This window comes from Schistocerca gregaria, chromosome X, assembly GCF_023897955.1.
Source record: "Schistocerca gregaria isolate iqSchGreg1 chromosome X, iqSchGreg1.2, whole genome shotgun sequence".
Lineage (NCBI taxonomy): Eukaryota > Metazoa > Arthropoda > Insecta > Orthoptera > Acrididae > Schistocerca > Schistocerca gregaria.
In genome coordinates this window covers 164,663,474-164,682,878 of record NC_064931.1, presented here as the reverse complement: position 1 = coordinate 164,682,878, position 19,405 = coordinate 164,663,474, and the positions used below count along the sequence as shown (strand labels likewise).

Below are 19,405 nucleotides of genomic sequence, written 5' to 3'. Positions count from 1 at the left end.
TAGGTTGCAGTTTGTGTACTCTCTCTTGTGAATTCTGTGAAGTTTAGCTTGAAAGCAAATGCTTGAATCAGATCAAAAAATTCTGTTGATTCACTAGATTCATTTACTATGTTTATGTTAAAATCAGCAGCTGTGATAATCGTTTTGTTTTGCTCTTTCGTTAGTTTCTGTAAGAGACTCCTTAGATTCAACAGAAATACTTTCGTTGCTTATTTACTTGGGACTCATATATCAAAACTATTACAATGTTTTGTCTCTCTAATTCTATATAGCAACTTTCAAATATGAGGACTGGGACTTAAATAGTGGCAACTATTTATTCACAACCGATACAGAAGAATGTTTGCACCTGTTACTGTCCTTCAAAGTAGCCACCAGCGTTGTGTAGAACCCATTTCCAGTGATGTGGAAGGCATAGTATACTGTTAGCAGAGCCTGTTCTGTTGATGGTGCAAATGGAACGGTCTAAAGTTATGGTGATTCTTGTGTACGACTGTGATGGTGTTATCCTAATGCATTACATTTCTCCATGCCAGACTTTCAGTGCACAGTATTACTGTCCATTTTTGGAGCATCACCTGCAACCAGCTTTGCGAAAGAAGCAGCAACACTTTCTGGGCAACCCACCCATCATTTTGCACAACAATGTATGGGCGCATACAGCGCAAAAGCTGTGGCTGCTCTGTTCTGTTGGTGGGACTGGGAAGTACTGTACCATCCACCACACTTCCTGGACTTAAGTCTTTGTGACTTTGATTTGATTCCAAAGATGAAGGAACCACTTCGTGGCATTCACTTGAGAATTGTTCCAGAGATTCGACAGACAGTAGACCGCTCCATTCGCACCATCAATAGAACAGGCTCTGCTAACGATATACTACGCCTTCCACATCGCTGCAACGGGTTCTAAACAATACTGATGACTACTTTGAAGGACAGTTACAGGGGCAAACATGTAACTCTTTTGTGTCGGTTGTGAATAAATAGTTGCCACTATATAAGTTCCAACCCTCATATGTCTTCATCATTTAGAAAATTAAAATTTTCTCTTACTTCATATGTTAAAGAATTTTTAATTACTGTGCAGGAACCCTCATGAATTTTATTACTTCTATAAAAGCTACCAAGTACAACATACTTGACTAATTTAGGAAGAATTATGATGTAGTGTTCTGTAGGCCAATGTTCATTTAGGCAAAGGACTGATATATTTCTCCCTGTCTCCTAGAAAATTTGTAGATCATCGATTTTTGCCTCTCTACCATTAATATGTTTCACGTGTAAGCCATTGATGTTTAAATGCATCAAAAATGTATTTTTACTGCTACCTGTTGTTTTAATAATGGATTTTCTGGATGGATTTTTACATTTCATTTCATTAGGCAGCTTGTCGCCCCATCACTCTCATTTAGTTTCCCTTATTGTTTATAATTTTGCATATGTCACTAAACATCTTGCTGAACTTCGCTGACCCTAACCTATGTAAATGTAGTCCATCCTGTACTGAGCAATCTGTAGATTGCTGAGCAATCTGAGGTTATAAATTTATATGTATCTACAAATATATATAGTTCCTAGACTCTTATGTTGTTCTGTGACACTTCTGTTTATTTTGTCTATGAATTTGCCCCTCACTGATCTCCTATGGATAATGGCACTAATTGCCACTCTTGATTCTGGAAATACATTTTTCACTGTTGTGATCACATTTCTTGTTTCATTGATGATGTCTTCTTCAGTGTAACTTCAAAGGGAATTTGTCCCCACATGGATATAAACTCCCATGTAATTTGCATTACAATTTATGCTTTCTGTTAGGCTATGTTTTGCTTCAAGAACATACTTCAAATGTTTATTTCACTGGCAAACATCTGATGTGTGGCTGGAAGCTACTAAATTTTTAGGCATAGAATCTCTGATTACTAGAAATTCATTTTCGACACTTTGTTCAGTACACACATGTTCGTTCATATAATTTTTTGCATTTTCTTCTGTCAAGAAATTTATAAAATTTGTTTTTTACATAGCTTGCATGCTTAACTACTATGTGTAGTATAGAAGATAAAGATGTTTAGGTTTGTTATTATGTTTGAGTGTTTTTCATCTGTAACATGTTGATGTAAAAGGTTAATATGTTAATTTTAAGCCCTTAGGAACATTTAAATGTGTATCATATACTCAATAATACAAAAAAATAATGTTTATATATCCTATAAACTGACTTATTCATCGTAAAAAAATAGTTGTGGCAAATGGTTTATTGAATATCAAATAGTGGATGGTAAATATGGAACAATCTGAATTGAAAATTTTTTGACATTTTTTGTGTTGAATTATATGAGGGAGTGTAAATGGGCCGTAAAGAGAGGAACTCTGAAATGATAAAGATTTGTGGCTCTGTATGGCTATTAGGTACATCTTTTTCTCATGTGGTTGGTTATCTTACTCTGACTGGTGTCTCATAATTAACCCTTCAGTTGTTGAATTCTGTGCTGTTATTGATTTTCGATTTTTTTTTTTTTTGGCTGAATGTTTGGTAATGACACAAAAACAGTTATTTTTACAATGAAGAAGTTCAATTCTCATTTAGAAGTGATAGATACAAAGATAAATTGCTATATGTTGAACTCGGCATATTTTTACTTCTACGTGGAACTGTGTACCCCAATAATTATTGAATTGTCTTGCTGTCTTACTGAATAGTTATTTTATTTGCTTCCTTACTAAATACTTATTATATTTTGTACTCAAACTATGATAATCATTGCCAGTTATGTATTGTAAATTTATGTTTTATATGTACAGTCAAGGATTAACAACATTTATTTCTTTCTTTCTCCATGCAGTACACTGGAGAATGCCTTCATGTATTAGAAAATCATAACAGCATGGTTACAACTTGTGCTTTTTCCACAGATGCTAATCTGTTTGCTACAGGTATTTATTTTGCATTCAGTGATAAAATCTTATTCTGTAATTGTTTGAAATTTATGTTGATATCGCTGTTTCACAATGTGACACAATTGTACAGAGCTTCATTTGCCTTTTATATTTGTCAAAAATTGTGCTCTTCTTCACTTTCTCATTTTTCTGCATGCTTACCTTGATATATGTTACTACATGTCATTTACAATATTGAATGTAAGTTATCTGTAAATGTGCAGATAGCCTGCTACTGTATAAATACAAGAATATCCAGAATTGTTGCAGTGTCTTTCATTGGTACCTAGTTCAGGAATTCTTTTCAAAGATCAGGTTTCTATCAACTCCACAAGTTGAATCTGTGACTATACAATTTTTGAAGTGTTAAGAGTTTCATTAATTGCTGGGTAAAGTGCAGTAAAGATCTGTGCAAGAAGCACTACATCCTCTGTAATGGTATTGATTTTTTGTGAGATAATGGAAAAGTGTGTAAACAATTCTTGAAGTTCTGTAGGATTTATTTGTTTATCTGCAAGTGCTAAATATGTTTTGATAAATTCTGGGAAGCTGTAATGTTTCCACAATGAAAAGAGCAATATGTCAGCTTGCACGAACATCTAATAAGTGAGATCTCTATTTATTCAGAAAACACACATTTTCATAGTGAAAATATGAGAGTTCATTAACTATGTTCATTTCTTACTTAGCTTCTGCATGATGAATATTTAAGTCATTCATATTGCTGTAATGGTAATTTTTCAGTAACAAAGACATGTGAACTGATTTAGAAAGTGTACAGTGCATCAGTTGGAAAACTGTGTTGGATTGGCAGAAATGTTTTTGTGAGTGTGCATATACAGTGAAGGAAGATGAGCACAGTGGGCAACTGATGACAAGTCGAACGATTAAGTGCGTCACGGCTTTCACTAAGTTGAATCAAGCACTAAAGTCATTGATGATAAGGAAAAAAAAATTATGCTTCTCCAAAACAGTCATTCTATCAGTCTTGTAATATGATTTGAACAAGACAGCTGTGTGCAAGGTTTGTTTCACATGCTGTGTTGTGGAAGAAAACAAACTGTTTGAAAGTCGCATAATGTCTTGTGATAACTTTTTATACATGATTGAATGAGACAAACTGAGTGAAGGGATGCAGTAGTTATGTTAGGCATGTGTCGTTTCTCAACCCAACCTTGTGCACCATCTCTGATAACGCCATTGTCAATGGAACATTAAACACTAATTTCAGAATTTTTAAGGGATTAGTGCAGCGTTAAAGTAGATAAATAATGTTAAAACTAAATAGCTATTCCTTCAAAAATGAAGGGAGAAGACATATTTTATTGTGCTGTTTTCCCACCTTTTCTGGATGGTGTTGGCAGTTTTCATCAAAAATTTGTGCCTCCAGGTAGAACAGTTAACAAATAAACTATTTGGCTGTGTCAAAACACTTGCTATTTCAAATGCAATGTGTTCACCTTTATCCTTTCACTTATCATGATTTGTTCCTAGAGCATGGACTACACACTGGGTTATATCTTGTTAACTAATCGTCAGTTACTTGTTGAATAACAAATTCCAGTATCACATCATCCACCTTATTCATTAGGTTTCATTTGTCACCTCCTGACTACTTAATCTTCCCAAAACTGAAAATGCATAGGAAAGATTCAAGAATTAACTCAACTGAGGGGAATGGGAATGCAGTGACCAACAAGCTGATGTCAGTTTTTTTAAAAAAAAATGCTTCTCTCGTTGTATGAAGAGATTGAAAGTTCTTGCCGAACAGTGTATCATATCAAATGGAGCCTATTTTCAGTAAATTAACTGCCAAAACTTAGACGCCGGTAATTTTGAATTTGTTATTGGTTTAGTCCATAAGCTTATGAATTGTACTGTGTACTATGCTTCACAAACTCTGTCGCATACCAGATACAGGTATGAATCTTGAAAGGATCTATTGTAAGGTGACATTGAGGTGTCAGGCCTTCACTTTGAAGTTTCTATTGTGGCTGTAATGTCTCATTTCATTGTGTGTTCACTGACCTCACTGTGCAGTAAGTGGATTTACTTGTGAATAATATTACATCTAAACTAATGTATGTTCATACCTCAGAAGAAAATGTACTATCTGATTTTTCCTTTGTTGGATACCAGTGTGTCCACTCCAGTTCATAATGAACACTCATTTCTAAAGTGATGAGCTAAAAGTCTCACTTGTGCTCACCAAGCTGCCTATTGTACAGAGATGCCTTACAGGACATTCCCTAGCAGCATTTGTAATACTGTTAAGAACAATCTATTGAGTTCTGTCTTCCTGGAAGAAGTGTGTCCAGTCACAATATGGTTTTATATTATGCAAGATTTTGTTTTGTTTTCTATGTGATAGTGGCAGCTATATTAATTGCCTTTTAGAAGTCAAGGAATAGTGTATCAACCTGGATGCCATAGTCTGTCATCCTCTGGATCTCAAGTATGAACAGAATGAGTAGCATTTTACAAAATCATTATTTGGGGGTTCCATGTTAATTTCTAGAGAGGTAGTTATTGTTCTCCTACAAGATTCTGCTACACGATTGTAAATAGTGTTCCATAATCTTACAACAGATTGGAATCATCAATAAAGGCCTATAATAATTTGCATGTGTTTGGTGACCCCTTTTTGAAAAAGAAATGGCCTGCACCTTTCTCCAACCACTTGGAGTATTTCGTCACTCTAGTGTCACACAGTAAACTGATGCTAGGATGAGTAACTTCTTTTAAGCTGTCTGTATAGAATTCTATTCATATCTTGTCAGGTCCAGTTAGTTTTGCTCTGTTGAACCATTTTAACTGATTTTCTGTTCTATGATGGCTAACAACAATATCTATCATTTTGATGTTTGTGCATGATGATTTTCTACAGTGAAACAAGTTTGGGCAACTGATTTCAGTAATTCCACCTTTTTTATCATTTTATCATAGCTGATTTTGATCCATTTACTAACTTTATACAAGACCAAAACTTTTTCAGATTTTTCATCTGATCCTCACAAAAATTTTATTTTTGAATTTATGGAATACGCCTTACACTGCTCTCCGTACATTCATTGTAACTTCATTCAGCTTTTGTTAATCAACAAGGCATTGACATAGCTTACATCTGTGATAAAACTGTTTTTGCTTTTGCAGTGACTGATTAACACTGCAATTCCTCACAACTCACAACTTGTTTAGCACATAAATGTCCAAAATATAATGTGCAATACTTGTGAATTTTAGTCTTTGAAATTTCCCATCTCCATCCCCAGAGATGAATATTTGATGTTGACTACTCAATAATCTGTGACCTGTTTTCTGTCATATTTGCTAAGAAGAAATAGACCAGTGGCCCAAAACATGACCACTGCACACTGCAAGACTGAATGCTGGCTTGTGGCATATTACACAATAAGGAAAGTATATGAGCAGAGGAGACACAAATGAGGAATCATTCTAGTGACAATATGGGCCAAAAGTAGGGAAATCCACTGACATAAGCAGCTTTGACAAAGGGCTGTTTGCTATGGCTATGCCTTGAGAACTAGCATATTGGAAACAGTGAAGCTGCTCAGCACTTTGTGTCCTGCTGTCATGAGCATCTATGGAAAGAGGTTAAGGACAGTGAAACCATGAATATGTTGGATGTCCTTGTCACATCAGCCAACATTGATGTCGGAGGCTTGCCCATTGTGTGGAACAGGATTAGGTGGTGATCTGTAGCAGCTCTGCTGACTGAATATATTACTAGTGCAGAGACAAATTTTGCAAAGCACATCATTCAGTGCACATTGATGAAGAGGCTCCACAGAAAATGACCCCTACTTTTTCCCATGTGACCTAGTGTGATAGTCAATTACTATTGTAGTGGCCATAGGATTAGCAAGAGTGGAATGCAGGTTGATGCAAATGTGTTGCGTGGTCAGATGAATTACATTTTGTGTTACACCAGGTTGTGGCAGTGTCCAGTGGTAATAATCAAAGGCACCACGATAGCTGTGGTTTGTCTACATCCCTTCTTGCTTGATGTCTTCCTCGACGTCAACAGAATCGTTTTGCAGGATAACTGTCCATGTTACAAGGCTATCATTGTGCTACAGTGGTTTGAGATGCATTATAGTGCACTTTGCCACTAAATTCTCCTGATATGAATGTGACAGAACACATCTGGGACACTATAGGTTGCCAGTTCATGTCCACAAGCCACTGCCTAGGCCCATGCCCAGGCCCATGCTTATGCCCATGCCACCGTACTGTGGCTTGCTGAGTATTGATGTAGATGTAGAATTATACTCATCTAGCCATTGCTAGAAGATAATAATCAGACATTCGGTGTAAATAAAATGGGCATATTGATTAGCTCTATCAAGTGAATCTCATCGAAAGGAGACAATTGTAACTCTCAGGAAACTGTGAAAGACATCTCAGCTCTCAAAGGCATATGCTAATTGCATGACATACAACTTCTCAGTTGTGGAAAATGGTTACAGAGGAATGTGAAACTATTTGGTAGCAGTCGTGCACGCAATATATCAGAATTATTGATAAGTGAAGGAAAAAACAGCATTCATGTTCTGGCATTGTAAAACCTGGAGCAAATTTTGACATTGTAACTGTGAATGTTGATGAAGAATTCATTAATCTCACAAGAAATGATCATATTGTTCTCTTAAGAGGTAATAATAGCATCTATGGAAATGAAGCTAGTAAGCGCTGGCAGGTCGATAGACACACAAACAAACACAAACATACACACAAAATTCGAGCTTTCGCAACCCACGGTTGCTTCGTCAGGAAAGAGGGAAGGAGAGGGAGAGACGAAAGGATGTGGGTTTTAAGGGAGAGGGTAAGGAGTCATTCCAATTTTGGGAGCGGAAAGACTTACCGTAGGGGGAAAAAAGGACAGGTATACACTCACGCGCACACACACACACACACACACACACACACACACACACACACACACAGACATGAGCAGACATTTGTAAAGGCAAAGAGTTTGGGCAGAGATGTCAATCAAGGCGGAAGTACAGAGGCAAAGATGTTGTTGAAAAACAGGTGAGATATGAGTGGCGGCAACTTGAAATTAGTGGAGGTTGAGGCCTGGCAGCTAACGAGAAGATAGGATATACTGAAGGGCAAGTTCCCATCTCCGGAGTTCTGACAGGTTGGTGTTAGTGGGATGTATCCAGATAACGCGGACGGTGTAACACTGTGCCAAGATGTGCTGGCCGTGCATCAAGGCATGTTTAGCCACAGGGTGATCCTCATTACCAAAAAACACTGTCTGCCTGTGTCCATTCATGCGAATGGACAGTTTGTTGCTGTTCATTCGCACATAGAAAGTTTCACAGTGTAGGCAGGTCGGCTGGTAAATCACGTGGGTGCTTTCACACGTGGCTCTGCCTTTGATTGTGTACACCTTCCGGGTTACAGGACTGGAGTAGGTGGTGGTGGGAGGGTGCATGGGACAGATTTTACACCGGGGGCAGTTACAAGGGTAGGAGTCAGAGGATAGGGAAGGTGGTTTGGGGATTTCATAGGGGTGAATTAAGAGGTTACGAAGGTTAGGTGGATGGCGGAAAGACACTCTTGGTGGAGTGGGGAGGATTTCATGAAGGATGAATCTCATTTCAGGGCAGGATTTGAGGAAGTCGTATCCCTGCTGGAGAGCCACATTCAGAGTCTGATCCAGTCCCGGAAAGTATCCTCTCGCAAGTGGGGCACTTTTGTGGTTCTTCTGTGGGAGGTTCTGGGTTTGAGGGGATGAGGAAGTGGCTCTGGTTATTTGCTTCTGTACCAGGTCGGGAGGGTAGTTGCGGGATGCGAAAGCTGTTTTCAGGTTGTTGGTGTAATGGTTCAGGGATTCCGGACTGGAGCAGATTCGTTTGCCACGAACACCTAGGCTGTAGGGAAGGGACCGTTTGATGTGGAATGGGTGGCAGCTGTCATAATGGAGGTACTGTTGCTTGTTGGTGGGTTTGATGTGGACAGATGTGTGAAGTTGGCCATTGGACAGATGGAGGTCAACATCAAGGAAAGTGGCATGGGATTTAGAGTAGGATCAGGTGAATCTGATGGAACCAAAGGAGTTGAGGTTGGAGAGGAAATTCTGGAGTTCTTCTTCACTGCGAGTCCAGATCATGAAGATGTCATCAATATATCTGTACCAAACTTTGGGTTGGCAGGCCTGGGTAACCAAGAAGGCCTCCTCTAAGCGACCCATGAATAGGTTGGCGTACGAGGGGGCCATCCTGGTACCCATGGCTGTTCCCTTTAATTGGTGGTATGTCTGGCCTTCAAAAGTGAAGAGGTTGTGGGTCAGGATGAAGCTGGCTAAGGTAATGAGGAAAGAGGTTTTAGGTAGGGTGGCAGGTGATCGGCATGAAAGGAAGTGCTCCATCACAGCGAGGCCCTGGATGTGCAGAATATTTGTGTATAAGGAAGTGGCATCAATGGTTACAAGGATGGTTTCCGGGGTAACAGATTTTTTCGCATCCAGCAACTACCCTCCTGACCTGGTACAGAAGCAAATAACCAGAGCCACTTCCTCATCCCCTCAAACCCAGAACCTCCCACAGAAGAACCACAAAAGTGCCCCACTTGTGAGAGGATACTTTCCAGGACTGGATCAGACTCTGAATGTGGCTCTCCAGCAGGGATACGACTTCCTCAAATCCTGCCCTGAAATGAGATCCCTCCTTCATGAAATCCTCCCCACTCCACCAAGAGTGTCTTTCCGTCGTCCACCTAACCTTCGTAACCTCTTAGTTCATCCCTATGAAATCCCCAAACCACCTTCCCTATCCTCTGGCCCCTACCCTTGTAACTGCCCCCGGTGTAAAACCTGTCCCATGCACCCTCCCACAACCACCTACTCCAGTCCTGTAACCCGGAAGGTGCACACAATCAAAGGCAGAGCCACGCGTGAAAGCACCCACGTGATTTACCAACTGACCTGCCTACACTGTGAAGCTTTCTATGTGGTAATGAACAGCAACAAACTGTCCATTCGCATGAATGGACACAGGCAGAGAGTGTTTGTTGGTAATGAGGATCACCCTGTGGCTGAACATGCCTTGGTGCACGGCCAGCACATCTTGGCTCAGTGTTGCACCATCCGGGTTATCTGGATACTTCCCACTAACACCAACCTGTCAGAACTCCAGAGATGGGAACTTGCCCTTCAGTATATCCTCTCTTCTCGTTATCCGCCAGGCCTCAACCTCCGCTAATTTCAAGTTGCTGCCGCTCATACCTCACCTGTCTTTCAACAACATCTTTACCTCTGTACTTCCATCTCGACTGACATCTCTGCCCAAACTCTTTGCCTTTACAAATGTCTGCTTGTGTCCATATATGTGCGGATGGATATGTGTGTGTGTTCGAGTGTATACCTGTCCTTTTCCCCCCTAAGGTAAGTCTTTCCGCTCCCGAGATTGGTTGACTCCTTACCCTCTCCCTTAAAACCCACATCGTTTCGTCTTTCCCTCTCCTTCCCTCTTTCCTGACGAAGCAACCATTGGTTGCGAAAGCTTGAATTTTGTGTGTATGTTTGTGTTTGTTTGTGTGTCTATCGACATGCCAGCGCTTTCATTTGGTAAATCACATCTGCTGCCATTCTTTAATTTCTAATTGAAATGCATGAGCATGATACAACTGTGCTGTCTTACTATATATTTATTCAGAATCAGTTTTGACCATAATCATCTTCATATTGGAAAAATATTGTGACAACATCACATGTCATACATGCTATTTAACCAGAAAAGATGTCATAGCTGACTTACAAATCTCAGAAAAAGATCTTCACATTATAATACTTGCTTAAGCAACCAGAAAATGTTGAAAACATGGAACTATGCAACAACAGTAAGTGCACAGCATCGTTGCTCAATCACAATGGATGTTGTTGTGCCTGAACAACAGTGTTGTGCATTTACTGTTGTCACAAGCTTCCACATTTTCAATGTTTCTGCTTGCGTAAGCCAATATTATGGTGCGAAGTATCTTTTCTTGACATATGCAAGTCAACTATGGCATCTTTTCTGGTTAAATATCATGTATGACACATGAAGTTGTCACAATACGTTTCCACTGTTAGGATAATCAGTGACCAAAACCAATTGTGAATAAATATATTGTAAGAGAGCACAGTCATACTATGCATTTCTTCAAGTATATTGATGTTGTTGAAAGTTGACTGAGAAAAAAAAAAAAAAAACATAATTGTAATGACTGCCACTAAGGTATGTCCTGCCAGACCTGGTCGTGCATAAAAAAAATCCCAGTTTCTGAACTGGCTTGAAACTGTCGTGTTGTTTTACAAATCTAGAAGTAAAAAGATCATTTTGTGTGGTGATTTAACTTAGATTTTGTTAAATTTTCATTTACAGCAAGCAATTTCATAAATTTTGTAATAACTTTTAATAACCAAAACATATGGCGGATTCAACTAGAATAACATGTAATTAAAGCAGCAGTATAAATGCAATATCCCTGGGCCCAGAATTTCTCCCATTTATGAATGTCCTGAACTGCTGCAGTGGACTGAGAGCATCAGGGTATCTTGTTATGGGTTAGTTTAGGACAAACAAAGGACAAGTCATTATCTACTTTCATGTACAGAAATATCATTATGTTTAAAAATATACTTCAATCACCAGGGATATTATTTACAAGGCAGATGATGTAGATAACTTCATTCCTTGAGATACTGTGTCATCATTCCAGTATGGGCTTGCAGTAAAATGAGTCGGAGTTGTTATGTAAGCATTAAAATCAACTCGACAGGCAAACAATAGGGATAACGTATTGGGCTGGGCCAATTCACATACAGGTTGCACTTAAATTACACGTGTAATTTGCAGGAATTTCACAATGCCATAATTTGTTCTTCACCTTTTCTATGCATATGAACTCATTCTAAAATCAAAACTTATTTTAGATAACAATATTTATGCATACGAAATATTTTTACTAAGTGGCAAAACAGGTAATTTTATAAAATAATTAATTTAAAAAAAAATAAAAACCTTACTAACAAGAGTTTACCAAATCCAAAAACTATTAAAATCCTTTAAAACAAGACTGTATTTCCAGAAGCTTCTGTATTCCAGACATGAGCTTTTAACATTAACCCGTTTAACAAGATTCATCCAATGAAAGAAACAACAGAGAAAAGATTTACAGATGAAAGGAAGAATAAACACAGTGAATTAGGTTTTGGGAAGAAAAGGAAATGAAGCTGTGATTGGCTCAAGTTCACATGCCCTTCTAAAAGGAAATACTCGAGAATAATAATGTATTGCAGTCTACAGCACACACATTTTACAGCGCATAAAAATCAATGGAACAAAGAGGTTTGTGCTCTTCCAACAATTGTTATATCTTTTATCCCCTATCATTTAACATGATTTTGTGGATAAGTAACAAATAAAAAGCTCCTGAAGCTGCTGGTGTGTGAAAACATCTGATTAACATATATATCCCACTTTTAATGCCAGCTTTCGCCCAGATTATGTTGCATTCAGAATATATTGCAACCTCACTAGGTATTATGAAGTTTTTTATGGTAATAAATATGCTGCCATCAGTGGTGTCCACCCTATTATTGTGTTATGTATTCCAACCAGAATTTAAGATGTCACAGCTGTTCACATCTGTTTTTAGTGTTACAAGGCTGTATTGCAGTTAATAAGAAAGACAAATTTGGAGCTCTGCCATATGAATGTTCCTGCAGTGCTTGGCCCACTTATTGCATATGTCAACCCAACACAAGCGAAAGTAGCCTTAGACGGAAACCGCAACAGAATTCTTGTTGATATCACAAATCATAACATTAACCATGAAAAGAAGCAACTTATGATACATACAGCATATGTGATATGCTAATAACTTATCAGGTAAATACAGTTAAATTAATAATTCACTAAATGAAACATATAGTAATTCAGCTAAAACTATCTTAGGCGTTTTCCTTGTTTGCCAAATAATCCACTTGCCCACAACCCATCAATGCCAGCAAATAACATATTTATGTTATAGTATGATCAAGGGGAAGTGTGCATTAGCTAAATGTAAATGTCATACTAGCAATCCACTTTGAAGATACAGCACAGTGTAATCACATTGTCTAAATCACTGTAGTGGCTTGCTGTATATTCGAAAGGTGGCGATGAAGTAAAGTTCAAATTGCTGGTAGCAGGGCAAACTGCCATGACCAACCCTATTCAAGATATGACTTTGGTCAACTTCTCCCATTCGAAGTTGCAGTTCTATCGTAGTACACACCAAATGAAGTGCAGAGTGTAGTCACAATACATTACCTTATAATTAAGACTGGAAAGTTGCACAGGTCACACCAATATTTAAGAAAGGTAGTAGGAGTAATCCACTAAATTACAGGCTCATATCGTTAACGTCGATATGGAGCAGGATTTTAGAACATATACCTCGAAGGAAATGGTCTATTGACACACAGTCAACATGGGTTTAGAAAACATCATTCCTGTGAAACACAACTACCTCTTTATTCACATGAAGCATTGAGTGCTACTGACAAGGGATTACAGATCGACTCCGTATTCCTGGATTTCCGGAAGGCTTTTGACATTGTACCACACAAGCGGCTTGTAGTAAAATTGCATGCTTATGGAATATCGTCTCAGTTATGTGACTGGTTTGCGATTTCCTGTCAGAGAGGTCACAGTTCGTAGTAATTGACAGAAAGTCATGGAGTGAAACAGAAGTGATTTCAGGCATTCCCCAACGTAGTGTTATAGGCCTTTTGCTGTTCCTTATCTATATAAATGATTTGGGAGACAATCTGAGCAGCCGTCTTTGGTTATTTGCAGATGACACTGTCGTTTATTGACTTATAAAGTCATCAGAAGATCAAAACAAACTGCAAAACGATTTAAAAAAAAATCTGAATGGTGCGAAAAGTTGCAGTCGACTCTAAATAATGAAAAGTGTGATCCACATGTGTGCTAAAAGGAACTCGTTAAACTTCGGTTACATGATAAATCAGTCTAATCTAAAAGCTGTAAATTCAACTAAATACCTAGGTATTACAATCCTTGAGGTGGTCTAGTTCTGGTTTTTAAGCTTTCTTCGTCGGAGATCACACGAGCTCTGTGAACCAATGTGTTTAGTACTCCTTTCCTTTGTGACGGGTGATGACAGCTGGAAACGTGAAGGTACAGATCCATGTGGGTTGTCTTCCGGTAGACTCTGTGTCCCAGTGTTCCATCAGGCCCAGCCTCCAGCTGTCATCACCCGTCACAAAGGGAAGGAGTACTAAATACATTGGTTCACAGAGCTCGTGTGATCTCCGACAAAGAAAGCTTAAAACCAGAACTAGACCAGAAGAACGGCTATAGTGACTGCCAAATTCGACGCTCCTTCAAGCAGAAGACCACACCACAGCCAACACCTGATGATGATCCACTGAAAGCGAGACCGTACTTACCATACACGGGCAACGTATCTGGAAAAATAGGCAGGATTCTAGGATGTCATAACATCAAATGCGTCTGCCGCCCTCCGCCAAATGCGTGTACCGCCCTCCGCCAAAGATCAAGTCCCTTGTAGGGACAATGAAGGATGATTTAGGACTCCGAAAATTTGGAGTTTATTTAATACCGTGCAAGTGTGGGAAAGCATATGCGGGGCAAACCATTTGCATGATCAAGGAAAGGTGTACTGAACACAAATGGCACACCGATCTCCAACAACCTACAAAATCTGCAATCGCAGAACTTTGCCTCGAAACAAATCATTGTATTAAATACGAGAACACAGAAGTCCTGCACAACACATCCCGGTTTTTGGACTGTGTATACAAGGAAGCAATTGAAATCTGGCTGCGCGGGAACCTTATTAACAAGGACAACGGATTTCAACTCAGCCAATGTGGAATCCAGCAATAAAAGTTGAGCAGGAGCAGCGGAAATAGGGCACCACACCTGCCGAAGGCGGCATGCGTACTGACACCCATCAGTCATCTCGTCAGCGCAAGCTACCCCAACCACCGCTGCTTGCACATCCCTTGGTCCATACGCGGAGTTAGTGGAGGGGAGAGGTGTGATATACACTCCTGGAAATTGAAATAAGAACACCGTGAATTGATTGTCCCAGGAAGGGGAAACTTTATTGACACATTCCTGGGGTCAGATACATCACATGATCACACTGACAGAACCACAGGCACATAGACACAGGCAACAGAGCATGCACAATGTCGGCACTAGTACAGTGTATATCCATCTTTCGCAGCAATGCAGGCTGCTATTCTCCCATGGAGATGATCGTAGAGATGCTGGATGTAGTCCTGTGGAACGGCTTGCCATGCCATTTCCACCTGGCGCCTCAGTTGGACCAGCGTTCGTGCTGGACGTGCAGACCGCGTGAAACGACGCTTCATCCAGTCCCAAACATGCTCAATGGGGGACAGATCCGGAGATCTTGCTGGCCAGGGTAGTTGACTTACACCTTCTAGAGCACGTTGGGTGGCACGGGATACATGCGGATGTGCATTGTCCTGTTGGAACAGCAAGTTCCCTTGCCGGTCTAGGAATGGTAGAACGATGGGTTCGATGACGGTTTGGATGTACCGTGCACTATTCAGTGTCCCCTCGACGATCACCAGAGGTGTATGGCCAGTGTAAGAGATCGCTCCCCACACCATGATGCCGGGTGTTGGCCCTGTGCGCCTCGGTTGTATGCAGTCCTGATTGTGGCGCTCACCTGCACGGCGCCAAACACGCATACGACCATCATTGGCACCAAGGCAGAAGCGACTCTCATCGCTGAAGACGACACGTCTCCATTCGTCCCTCCATTCACGCCTGTCGCAACACCACTGGAGGCGGGCTGCACGATGTTGGGGCGTGAGCGGAAGACGGCCTAACGGTGTGCGGGACTGTAGCCCAGGTTCATGGAGACGGTTGCGAATGGTCCTCGCCGATACCCCAGGAGCAACAGTGTCCCTAATCTGCTGGGAAGTGGCGGTGCGGTCCCCTACGGCACTGCGTAGGATCCTACGGTCTTGGCGTGCATCCATGCATCACTGCGGTCCGGTCCCAGGTCGACGGGCACGTGCACCTTCCGCCGACCACTGGCGACAACATCGATGTACTGTGGAGACCTCACGCCCCACGTGTTGAGCAATTCGGCGGTACATCCATCCGGCCTCCTGCATGCCCACTATACGCCCTCGCTCAAAGTCCGTCAACTGCACATACGGTTCACGTCCATGCTGTCGCGGCATGCTACCAGTGTTAAAGACTGCGATGTAGCTCCGTATGCCACGGCAAACTGGCTGACACTGACGGCAGCGGTGCACAAATGCTGCGCAGCTATCGCCATTCGACGGCCAACACCGCGGTTCCTGGTGTGTCCGCTGTGCCGTACGTGTGATCATTGCTTGTACAGCACCTCTCACAGTGTCCGGAGCAAGTATGGTGGGTCTGACACACCGGTGTCAATGTGTTCTTTTTTCCATTTCCAGGAGTGTATATATACCACACCACCCGCCGGCCTAGGACGTCAGTCAACAGGAGTAACCTCATGATGATGGCACGTCACGCCGTCGAAAATTCGTTCTACAACGACCAGTCAACCTGGCTCCATGTCTGAGAGACCTTCAAGCATATAGAATTTTGTTGGTTTGCTCTGCATTGCTTGAGATATGGATACTGTGTTTCCCAAACTTGTGCTCTTTACCAAAGAAGCAAAATTTACAAACCATGGTAATGTAAATTTATGTAATATGCACTACTGGGCAGATGAAAATGCATTCTGGCTTCATCAGATACAACAGCAATAACTGTGAAATATAAACCTGTGGTACAGCATCGTAAGAAATTCCAATGTGTGACATCCCAGGGATGTTAAATGGAAATACATATGCACACCTTCTTACAAACCTTCTACATATTCTTCTTGAAGCGGTACCACTGGAAAAGCGACAGTGTATGTGGTTCCAAAACTGCAGCTGCTCAGCTCACTCTTACCATGTTGCAATGGAAATACTGAACAAAAAGTTTTCTGACCATTGGATACGATGGAATGCTGCAGTACAGTGGCTGGCCAGGTCTCTTGATTTGACTCTTCTTGATTTCTTTGTATGGGGAACACTGAAAGATGCAGTTTATCATGAAGTCTGAACTCTGCCAGACAGTATGTGTTGGTGGATCGTCACATCATGCAGTGGCATATCATCCATGTACTTTCACCTTTTCATCCATTTCTCAGATGGTAATTGCAATTGTGCCTTACTGTCAGTGGTAATTTGAGCACATAATTAAGTGAAGTATAAAACTACATTTATTTACTAAAGTGTTTGTTCTGTGGGTGACATGTTGTCAGTTATTCTAAACAAACTGTTTAGTTTACTTAAAGTGTATTCCTCCTGGTTACAGTTTCAAGTAGTATTTATAGACACATTTGTCCAACAGTGGGTGGTTTATTTTAAGAAGCATTGAAGCTTGTCCAGGCAAAGACAAGTCAGGCTTTATCATTTTTCTTTACTGAAATCTATGAGTAAGAAACTTCCTTTTTCCCTTGAAGTGGGCTGTTTATCGTTATGAAGTATTTATGACCGATTTTTCTGTTTGCGCTTTGGCAGGTAAACAACAACAGGGAGGATTTAAATGGAAGACTGCCTGACGAAACAGAAGTTGTTTCCGCAAAAACCGGGGAAACATGCACACATTTGAAATAGTTTTCCTAAACCCCATCTGATGCACCAGAAGCCAGCATATGCCATAGTCCCTTGCACAAAAACCCTAGTTGGCCCTGTATTTATGTCCTATAGGAAATGAGGTTTTATCTTAGTCAATATATTCTCGATAAATGACAGCATCAGTCATAAATATTGAAATCCTTTATTTTACAGATCGATTTCAGTCACTGTGTGACCATCCTTAGTCCAAATTATTTAAACCTTGTAGGCGCATATCATAATAACACAACATTTTCTATAAAGTGTAACATATACTTTGATGATTACTGCCAACTGGCATCTTCACTTTTACTGCATATAAGAATTTTTAAAATTTACAGAAGAGCCTATATTGTATACTTAGCAGTTGCCAATCCAACGTACTGTGAGGTTGTAGCTTACACAGCCAACTAGCTAGTTGGCCAGGTCCATTTCGTGGATCTGGCACTGAAGAGCTAAGCATTGTGGCTGCCCAAAGTAGCTCTGTCCATACTCAGATTGAATGCAGTAGACATCAGATATGAAAAGCATCGCTAGAACCTTGACAAAGCCAACAAGATCTCTAATCTACTGTGGTGGTGTAAAACCTGTTTTAACATTATGTTTCTTCAGAATACTTGTGAACTTGATTGTCAATGGTTTGATATATTTCAAAAGTGCCAGTTCCTTGCTCTCATCGTGAGTTATTTTGATTCTGCATGTTGTTCATGTTGCCTTCTTAATTTGTGGATCACTGTAACCAATCCTCCAAAAGACCTCCCTCAGTTGGTGTGGTTTGATGCAAAAGCTTTCCTGGACAATTATAGCCTGTGATATGTGGACAAGATTTCTCAAAGTGGTACTGTTTTTGAATGGGCGGCAGCAACTGCAAGCATGCAGATGTAGATCTGTGTGTGTGCTTTGGTTTAAAGTATATAAAGTGACCAAATATACTGTCTTGCTTCTTCCACACACAAATATCAAAGAACTTTCTCTACCTCCATGATGAATATTATGTCCTAATGGATAGTGTTGATGTGTCCAGAAAGTTCATCCAGTGATCAATACCATGTGTAGACACAACAAAGATTTCATCTACATATTTATAGAGATGCTCAAGTTTGAAGCATGCAGTCTCAATTACAATTTCCTCAGACTGCTCTGTGTAGAGATTGGCTGTTCACAGTGCCATTGCAGATACCATAGCCATGATGTCCACTTACTTGCAATAACTCCCACCACAAAGAAAGTAAGTAAGTGATGCAAATCATGTGCCACTGAAGGTTTCTGTAATTCTGCCAGATATTTAGTCATCCATATGCCAATGAGATGACAGCATTTGCTACCAGACTCTTGCAGAAGCCCATGCAAGTGAAGGTTTGCTGGTACCTGAGGTGGTTGTTATGTTATCCGTTTGAGTGACAGGTCTGGGTTCTTCAGAAAAGCAATGGTCTTCTTCATGTCCAGCAGCACATCTTCTATGAGTACCATGTGTGCTGGGTCCTGCAGCAACATGGACATTTTCTACGAATACTCAGAGGCACAAAATAGAACTGTCACATTGTTTTTATCTGCTGATAGTCCTGTAGTATCTTTATCCCCTCAAAGGGTATGAAGCATTCCAAATTTTGCAGCTATGACATTAATTTTTAGCAATTTTAACATTTTGATAATTTTCAGGCTTCCACAGACACATTACTAATGGTTTCTCTTGATAGTATCTTGTTTTGGTGTGGTTTTCTAAGTTGGTGTAAAGTA

At 40.3% G+C, this 19,405-nt stretch overlaps 1 protein-coding gene across 5 annotated transcripts in view; it reads left to right on the top strand.

Annotated features, from left to right (window-relative positions):
* The window catches only part of LOC126297649 (WD repeat, SAM and U-box domain-containing protein 1-like), a 223,542-nt gene that overhangs the window by 166,152 nt on the left and 37,985 nt on the right, over nucleotides 1-19,405 (top strand). For all 5 annotated transcript variants that reach the window (XM_049988728.1, XM_049988727.1, XM_049988729.1 and 2 more), the window contains exon 14: nucleotides 2,847-2,937. In XM_049988728.1, the coding sequence (XP_049844685.1) occupies nucleotides 2,847-2,937 (91 nt within the window). The remainder of the gene's footprint in view (nucleotides 1-2,846; nucleotides 2,938-19,405) is intronic.